We start from the raw sequence: 10,241 nt of genomic DNA on the forward strand, positions 1-10,241 counted from the left end.
GTCCTTAACAATTTTAAACAGGGCTTGAGATTTATTAGGCGCCTGTAATAGGGACGTTTGTATAAAGGTCGCCTTAGCCTGCTTGATCTGCTCCATCTGATCTATTCCTTCTCAGAATGAATTTAATTTGTATTGGTTCCTCTTGTCCTTCTTGACATGAATTTATAAACTGCTTCAGCCAAGTACAGTCACACAGCTGCATGTGATGTTTTGGGGCATTTCAAACAGAAAAGCAATCCAAATATCTTATGTGAAATTTCGAATCGGCTAAAGTGTACCAAGTATGCGAGAAAGATACTAGTACCACAATAAGAATAGATGTTGTGCTAGCAATCTACACATAAGATAGTGAGTCAAGTCCTACAGGAAACACGTCTACAACACTAGAGATAGATTTAAAATATTTAATTGCACAGGATTTCAGTTCATCGTTTTTCAAACATCATGCTATTTTAGATTCAGATTAGACATCTGCAATACAACCTTGTTCCTGCACCAGTAACAACTGTTCAGCCTGAACTGCTAATTAAGACCCTTTCTGAATTGGAATACAAGCAACCCAAGACCAGTTTTGTCAGTGGGGTACAGCCTGAGTCCTGTATCACGATGAGCTGGAGACCTATCCATCTCCTTTAAGACGTGTTGTTTGTTACAGTAAATGCCAGAAGACTCCCTTACCAATGAAACCACCTTCTCAGCTTATCGCCCCCACCCACCGCATTCACTAGGCCTCTTATAGCTGAACTAACCCACAGGTTACACAGACACACAGGCTCTAAATTTAGAGTAAGTAGCTACAGTGTATCCTTCCCACTCTGTAGTTTGGGTGCAACACTTTACAGACAGATAACTTGAACTATCTCATCTTTTCTTTAGAGAACTACTTCGCCCATCCAGATGTCAGTGCCCAGCAGAACAAGCATTTGTAATGCAATAGGTCTCGCTTTCACACGAATTTAAGCTATTGACATTGAAAATAACAATGCCTTTTATTTTTGTTTTCATTTTAAAAACATAAATAGAAGGTATTGTCATTTACAAGGTCAATAGATTAAACTTGTGTAAATGCGCGACCTATTGCATTGCAAATGCTTGTGTTTACACTATATTTAACCAAATGCATTGTTTCATCATTTTGAGCACTAGGGACACTGAGCACTGTACCTTCTTTTAAATCCGTCCTTTTATAACATATTCAACGTTTGTAAAATATTAACAGCAGATTTTTGTTTAAGAGGCTAGTTTTGAATTCTGTTTTGCAGCCGGAACTAGTATGTCCAAAATTTGAAATTATCTAAGACAGCACTATTCTTAAAATAGCATACTGAATGAGCCCCATGTAACTGTTGTTTCTTTAAGACCCTTTGACTCAGGGTCAGGTTTTATGGGTTCTTTTTATTAGTTTTAGACTAGAGGCAAACATCTATTTATAAGCCATCAGGGGTGCAATGTAGGGACCCTTCATCAGAGGACAATTCGAATAATGACACAAATAGTTTGAGATTGAATTACACATTTTTATTGAATTTCGAGTTGAATACCTACTACAAGAGGTAGACCGGAAACATGTTGAATCATGTGAGTAACCCTGAAGCTTGTTCCTGAGGTAGGAATTGTTCTAGGAAGCATAAACAAACTTCCCTCTATTTTATCTTACGTTGGTCAGTTACCTTCTTGCTTTCATAACACATTGATGTCTATTTTGCTGGTAAATCTGAATTCAATTAATCAAACAATCGGGGAATCTTAATGCATGCTACTCACGCATGAGGGTCTAAATGCGCATGGGGGTCCAGCTCCAGATTATCCAAAAAGCCGGTCTTGAGGCTCTTGAGGATCAAGACCTTGAGGAATTAGATGAGGGCATGAAAGTAATGAGTTGGGTCTTGTTTTATATTTTCCTTTTGATATGTTCCATGTGAAAGATTAATCGAAAAAGTGATGCATTAAAAATTTGAATTTTGACAATTGTGATTCTCCTTTAGAGCTTGTTGATATACCCTTACATGGAGACAGTTGTGATTTAGCAAAATGAGCTTTCAGCTTCCTGAGTTCAATGTGTGGGCAGAAGCACAATTAAATCACAACCATCAATGCTTCATTAAGAATAAAACTTAAACAACCATGGTTTATTCGTGATCATAAAAACATAGCTTCTGTTTTAATGCATTCAATTTTAAACATGCACTTAAATTATGACCTTAATTTTCCAGCAATTAATTACAGTATCATTCTTGGTACGGAAATGATACAGCTAAAGTTGAAAAAAAATAGATATTTAATTGACTGTTGGTCAATGTGTCCTTTATCATCTCATTTTAGGAAAAGGAATTAGTTTGTTAGCAATCATGGTGTTGGTTGGAGACAGCCTCCACAACTTTGCTGATGGAATGGTTCTTGGGGCAGCTTTTTCATCATCAACGGAAACTGGAGTAGCAACCACTGTGGCTATTCTGTGCCATGAAATTCCGCATGAAATGGGTAAGTCTTTGTAATTACTTAAAAACTGACTTACCATGGGTGGAGGAATACCATTGTATGAGTCAAAATCCTTGATTGTGTATTTTAAACATGGCTTGGATATAGCATGTTTTATATTAATTCTGGCATTTTAAATGCTATGTTAATCTAAAAAAAAAAAAGCAGGTGCTAAAATATATAGGGAAGTTTATGGCTACACCACAAACCATACGCTTATTTTGACATCTCACTTTAATCCATACTTTTTCCTCTTGACAGGAGATTTTGCTGTGCTACTGAACACAGGACTCTCAGTAAAGATTGCATTCTTCATGAACTTCCTCAGCGCACTTACTGCCTTCCTTGGACTGTACATTGGGCTTTCTGTATCATCTGATCCGAGTGTTCAAAACTGGATTTTTACTGTCACTGCAGGCATGTTCTTATATCTCTCGTTGGTTGAAATGGTGAGGACTATTTCTTTATATAGCTCTCTCCATTACTGATCTGCTCTTGTTTGTCAACATTTTTAGGAGGAGGCTTGAAAAAATATAGAGCACTAAATTTAAAAAAAATAAAAGAAAATCCTATTTCCAAAATCTTAGGGACATTTGATTAATGCCTATTTTTGAGAATTGAACACATTTCAATAGGGATCTGTAACCCACATACAGTGAGCAAGAGATCAAGGTTGAATAGCAGGCTTTATTTTAATTCACTTGCACTCACATTTAATACCACCACCACTATTTACAGTGGGAAAATCTGGAAGAATGCTGGTTCTAGGGGGAATAGCAAAGGGGTTATCTAATCCATAGTCTAGATCACAGTAGGTACAGGTCAACTCTAGCTATTCATTCTGACTTTCCCTGATGTCCAAAGCCCAACTGCTGTAAGTTCCATCCCCCTCATCTTTAACAACTGTATGACAATGTTAAATGTGAATTCCAGAGGTTAGTCTAGATTCTCTGATGCATACTAATAAAGGAGAACTTGGGAGAGAAATGGTGAGGCAGAAACAAATCCATAACTGCCATACTGACATTTTGGGATTATAATATCAGGCTACTTTTCCATGGGTAAAGACCCACCATTATCTGGTGTCAGGGATATCTCCCATGCCTTACCTCTGACCAGACATTTTAAGTCTTGACTCACTGACTTTACCGGGAGTCAAACGTTCTGTAGTCCATTTCAACACTGATTTGTCTATATATAATTACATATCTGAGATTTTGAGTGTGTGCAGGCTCTGCTAGCTAGAGAATTGACTGCCTTCTACAGGTTCCAAATAGAGAAATTTACTGGGAGGAATTGTTCTATTTTGGTTTGACCCATAGAACATTTCATACAGACAATGTACTTGAAATATTGCAAACGATTATGAACTGATCTCCTAGAAAAATATTCAGAATGAGCAATTTAGGGCTTATTATGCCAGCTATTAAATGGCAGTTAAAAGGATGAAATCATGTGCCTTATACCTTGTGGTGTGCCTGCTAAAATACTTTGTATGAAACAAGCTTAACAGACCACTGAAATCTAGCGATTCCTATATACTGCTTCTATCAAGGATCAGGAAAGTTAGAACTGTCCATAACTCAACGCATTTAAGGAAGTATGTTAGTTGAGACACACACCTCCAAGGTTGGTCTGCTGCAGTAGATTGGATGTGAAGCAGCAGACAGTTGATGGCAAAGGATCTTTATATCTCAGTTTTTGGGTTTTAGTCACTAGATAACCCCCGGCATTGCTCTTCAGACCTTTGTTCATCAACATGGAGAATATAAAAGGAGCAATCTTTTACATCAGACTTCATAAACTACTAAGTCCATTTAGGGCTCCACAATAGTCAATAAAGATAATTTAAGTGAGTTAAATAGTTTTATCGTCAATACAATGAGTGTTGATTGATTTATCTATTAAATATTAATATTTTAATCAACATTATTACAAACTCAAATAATCCATTAATCTATACTTCAAAACAAGGTAACATACCGAGTCAGATAGTACAGCAAGCGTGTTCCATAAAGGATTTCCCTATTCTAAATTAAGCATAAGCAGTGGTCTAAGTGCATTTAAAAAAATATGTTAACTGTGATGCTGCATGCAATTGTGGCTGGGTCAGTGGCCATGGGAGCAGGTTCGAAATTGTGGGTAAAAAAAAAAAATGTTCTCGAAATGTTTCTTGGTATTTTACCGTCAGATAGCTTCATATGAAATAAAATGCAGCTTAAATGAAAAAAAATAATAGATGGTACTCAGTAGGAAATGCACTATAGTACATTATGTACACTCAATTAGTTAATGAACTGCAGGGGTCTGTGTGTAACCAGAGAGTCACAGAATTAAATCTTGGATGGTGCGGTGGAGAATAGTGACTTGTGTATTTTTTATGCTACGAAGTCACATCATTGTTTTAATCTTGCATTAAACACAGTATCAGATAGACTGCTACAACATGTGCAAAAAGGTTTAAGATAAAATGGTGCTTGTTCTTGTTTGCCCTGAGTTGGCATCTATGCCCAGATGTGGGTCCCTTGCTTACTCGGCCACTGGATTCAAGATAGCTTGGCTGATGAGGGTTATGAACCCGAAATCGGTCCCAGGATGCTTGTTTCCGGTCCAGGGAAGACATGGCTTGGTAGTTCGGGCTGGACTGTTCCCATGAGGCACAGGGTCAGACTGGTTTGCATATGGCCATGTCTGAACTGGCGTGGTGGAGTGAGCTAAAGAATGATGATGAATTAAACCCTGATCAGTTGACTGGGGGTGAGTGTTTGATTTGCTCAAACGCTCCATCCATCATCCCCTTTGGTATCACTTTGTGTTACAGGGGGCACTGACCCCTGCTCAAACCAGTTCTGGGTGCCTCCGTACCAGTGACACCTTCTCCCTTTGATTAGTGGGGGTCTGGATTCTCAATCACGCAGCAGGAGATGGGACAATTGTTTTATAGCACCAGCTCAGGCCTCTTTATCTCTAGGCATATTCCTCCTCCTACACACTCCAGATGCAGTTCAGCCTGTGCTGTCTCGCCTCCTCCCCTGGGTCAAGACATTCCCCAGATCCTATCGCTTTCAGATCAAGCCAGTCAATCCACAGCCAGCCAGAGACACACAGAAATGATTAAAGCACAAACACCCATCCAATTCTAAACGAGTGACTTACAAACACAGAATGCAAAAACCATCTTCATAAAAAGATGTGTTATTGCAGGGTGAGTTTAGCCATACTAAACTTCACTTTTCCATCTTGAGCCGTTGGGAGATAGTCTGGAAAACATAGTACACAGCCTCCCCATTCTATTCTAATTGGCAGTATGGCCTTTCAGCAATGAACACTAAATTAAGATTATTTCACTCCCAGGACATGGCACACACTGTGGTGCATGTCCCTCCTTTCACATGCACTGTACCCTGTCCAGGGGGTACCCTAGAACTACCATAGGGGTGCCTGATTTGTATGGAAAGGGAAGGGCAAGGTACGGTAAGTACATGCACTTACCAGAACAACATGGCAGTTTAAGAAGGAAACTTCGCGGAGGCACTGCAATGGCAGGCCTGAGTTCCCTTTCCAAGGCTACTTGAGTGGGTGGCACAATAAGTGCTGCAGGCCCACTAGTAGCATTTGTATTACTAGCCCTGCCACACATAGTGCACTTCACTAAGGACTTTACTAGTAAAGCAAACATACCAATAATGGACAACCAATCACCATTACACCTAACACAGGGAACACTTGCACTTTGACACTGTTTAGCAGTGGCAAAGTGTCCAGAGCATCTAATTTGGCAACACATGTCAGAAAAAAGGTTTAGGGGAAAAGCAAACATTTTTAGGGATCTTTAGCCAATAAGGGCCAAGTCCCACACATGTAATACAATTTGGTTACATAACTGTCCCATCAATACCTGGTATGGGGTAGTTAGCGCTATATAAATACAATTACAATTAAAAGCACTCACTTCACAGCTCAGTTGTTAACTCTTTGCCCTACCACTCAAAAAGAATAACTCTTTGTCATCACATAGCTTCCAATGATTAGATCAGTTAAAAACAGTACAGGCTCCCAAGAATCCTTTTTATTTGCAGATTACCCAGTACATTAGCAGAATTAACAAATTGCGCATATTTGCTTTTTTTTCAGGCAGCAGGCACCCTAGCAGGAAGGCTTGTTTAGCTGTCTGCCCGGCTACGGTTTCACAACAAAGGAGATTCACTGAAGGACACTTCAGCTGAAACATTTAAACTATCATAATTAAATGTTCAGAGAAGGTTGTCTTGTTACAAAAGGTAGGGGAATGGGTTTTCATAAATCAAAAAAGTATGGGCACTTTGTGCCTCTCCAATCCCTACCACTTCCACCACTGAGCATGAGTGGCAACTTCTCAATTAAGCAAAATAAAAAGTTGTCAGCTCAGAAACCCAATAAAGAGTTATGATGAGAGAATAAAATACATAGGCATGAAGCCTTTGAACTTAAGCACTAAAGAGTTTTTCAAGCTGGGAATTATTCTCAGCTATACATCAGCAGATATTTTCTGAAAAGGAATCGGCTAAAAAAACTGATCTCTCCTGAAGAGAGGGAACCCTTAGAATCTTAGGAAGAGAGTCGTCGGAAAAGAGAGTGAGCCAACTACTCTAGGAACACCCATGAATATAAATTTGCTGAAACATATGTTAAAGAAATTGATACATTCTTCATATTCAGCATCCAGTCTGATTAGAGGAAACCCCCGGGGACAAATAAACTCTCCAGTTTATCCTATCTTGACAATAGGCCACAAAATGCAGTCCTTAAAAAGATACTTTGTCCACATCTTGCGGTCCAGACAGTTCTTCCCTAGAGTCATGCTTCCTGCCACATTCTCTCCTCCTGGTGAGATCCTCACTATCAGTTGTCTTGTACATAACAAATGCCTATTCTCTAACCAACAGAAGACTTCTGCAATCTTACAGCATTTGCAGTGGAATAGAAAAATATCCTGTGCAAAGCAACAGTTCAGTGTGAAAAACAGGCCTTCTAATGCTAATGTGTAAATCAATGTTAATATGGCATCAGTAGTTAGGGTAATTGTAACGCCTACGTTTAGTTACCTACAAATCAAATTGCATTTATGTTATATATGTTACTTTGCAGCATAGACGTTTTCACTTTCTATTTGAATGCGTATTGTTTACAAAATGAGGAAATTTGCTCCATCACGTGTGAGTGGTATGCAAACAAGGTAAATCAACAGTGAAAAGAAATGCCAAAGTGATCTTTATTTGAAATCAAACACTGTGTACATGGATATATTGTAGGGTGTGGGCACGTCCACTTAACATTCTATCTTAAACATTGGAGAGCAAGGAAAAATTATGGTCCAGTATACGTTCCCTATAAGCTGTATCAAATTCAATGGAGTGCACCATTTCGATGTTGGTTCGAGGTAATATTTTAAATACCAAGAACCCACTTAGTCACTAGAAGCGTCCGCTCTTAGGAGCACAGGCCCTCACCCATCCAAGGGTGGCATGCTTCATCATTTGGTCTTGCTCCTTGTTGAGCTGGCACTGCAATGGCCCATGAGCACCTGAAGGGGGCTCTATGCTGGAGGTCTTTTTTCTCACCAATTAAGGCTGTAGATGTGCAACATAGGTGTGTTAACGACAGGCAGCAAATAAATTGGGAGATTGGTGTAGAGTGATTAAAATTAACTATAGTTACCTTGCTATGTTTGTTTAATTTAGATAGAAGATCTATGTTCAAATTAAAAGTAAGAATGAGAAACCACAGGAAATCATTTTCCTAGTTTTTTCTTCTAAGTAGTCATTCTTTGGTATATGATATGTGGGGCATTAACAAAATTGGATTTATGGTCCACATGTTTCATGCCTCTTCTGTCCCTAAGGATGAATGGCATGTCATCAGACATCAGGAATGTCTTTTGAATTTTGGGGCCCTAACCAGAAATCTTTTGGGGCACCTATTCATAACAAAATTTAATTTTACTACCAATGTTTCTGCTACATGAAGCCAGCATGAGGCAAAAGAAAATTTTGGAAATGGGATTTGCAAAAAATCTGTTGAAGTATGTATTTCTGAGCACCCTAAAAATCCTTAAGATGACACTGGGCAAATAGAGACAGAGTAATGTGCCTAATCTTCTCTGGAGATGGAGATCCTGTGAAAAAAGTGATCCCCACCTCTGTGAAAAATACCAATGAATCAGTTGGCTTTCAGACTTACACTTCCTATGTGTAGGTTGCAGTTTAAGATCTAGTGACCCGCCAACATTAAGGAAAGGCTGCTTGACATACGTGGAAGAACGACTGTTCTAAGAACATTTCCCTAAGAAAGGAAAGAATCCTGGCGATTGTGCCTACCCCTTGTCTATGTCCCCTGAACAAGCTAGCCTAAATTCAGAACACATACTGAGAACTGAAAATGTTTGTAAATGTGGAATAGACGCATGGGTTTAGAAGGATCTGAAATACATTCACTCAGTGTAATATGTTAGTAAAAATAGAGCACAAAGAGAAGACATTCTTAAATCAGATGGTATAGTGGGCAGTAATCAAATAGTATTTTAAGAAAAGAAAAAACTGTCAATGAATCTCATTATACTAGTTGTACTTTATCCAGGTGTGTTGATTGTTGACTCCTCATAATGCCTCATGCATTTCTTCATTTATTCTTATCATGTTCTATTGTAAACCTTAGTTTGTCTTAATTTTCTTTTTCAATTTACTGCTGGTAATATATCAAATGAAATGCATTTGATCCAGTGTGTTGATCAATAACGTTAGATGAAGCTCGTCCGTTGTAATGTCATTCCTTACTTTAACATTTTAAAATAGCATCTTTAAAGTAAAGTTTCTAAAGTCAAACTCTTTATTATATTTCCCTGTACAATATTGATGAATCCCAAAACACTTTGATGAGGGATGAGTTTTTGTTGTGTTTATGTATCTTAACATCGTTTTCTTCTTTTTGCTTTTAGCTGCCTGAAATGACTCACATACAAACAAGTAGACCTTGGTTGATGTTTTTCCTCCAGAATATCGGACTGATACTTGGATGGATGTGCCTATTGCTTCTGGCTATTTATGAACATAAAATCAAATTATAGAATTTAAGCCACTTCACCTTTTTCCAGTCTACATGTTCTCGTTTTTGATTTATATACTTATTGTCCTCACATGTGAACTACACCTTGCAATTTGGAACCTAGGGTTAATTCTTTGATTAATTTGTAGACATGTTAATAACATGTTTTTATTAAGATGTATTAGCTGTGAGAAAAAAATTGCTAAAATGTATCCATTTTGTCTTCCGTCCTCATAAAAAGGTATGCAAGTGCACCCGAATCTAAGCTTCCCATCGAGAACATTTGACACAGCACGATTTTTAACACTTCAATGAGTGTTGACCCCCTATCATCTGTTACTTATTTTTCCTGCACCCAATTTTCTGTTTACTTTGCTGTTCTCATTGTCCTTCAGATGGCCTCAAACATGATATGTCACCTATTTTTAAAGAGATTATCGCTACCTTCATCCATATATTTGATACTGTTGTACGTGTAATCCTCACATTTGTTTATGAATTAATCAAACTCTACTCTATCAAGCTACTTAATCAAGATGCACATAGTATTCTTGTGCAACGTTACTAATGTGCCCTTGGAAATGGAAAAGACATAAAATCTCAAAACAATGAAACAAATGAAAAGAATCTGTAGATTGTCGTCCTATTGATGCAGAACACCTTCTTTATAAAGAACCGTATGT

General features: G+C 38.2%; 1 protein-coding gene across 1 annotated transcript in view; it reads left to right on the forward strand.

Annotated features, from left to right (window-relative positions):
- Positions 1-9,633, forward strand: part of SLC39A12 (solute carrier family 39 member 12) — a 310,966-nt gene extending 301,333 nt beyond the window's left edge. Inside the window, exons 10-12 of the mRNA XM_086940003.1 lie at positions 2,323-2,481; positions 2,740-2,927; positions 9,452-9,633. Coding sequence (XP_086796129.1) covers positions 2,323-2,481; positions 2,740-2,927; positions 9,452-9,580 — 476 coding nt within the window. The 3' untranslated portion in view covers positions 9,581-9,633. The remainder of the gene's footprint in view (positions 1-2,322; positions 2,482-2,739; positions 2,928-9,451) is intronic.
- Positions 9,634-10,241: the final 608 nt, after the last annotated feature.

The sequence above is a fragment of the Lissotriton vulgaris genome, chromosome 10 (assembly GCF_964263255.1).
Source record: "Lissotriton vulgaris chromosome 10, aLisVul1.2, whole genome shotgun sequence".
NCBI lineage: Eukaryota > Metazoa > Chordata > Amphibia > Caudata > Salamandridae > Lissotriton > Lissotriton vulgaris.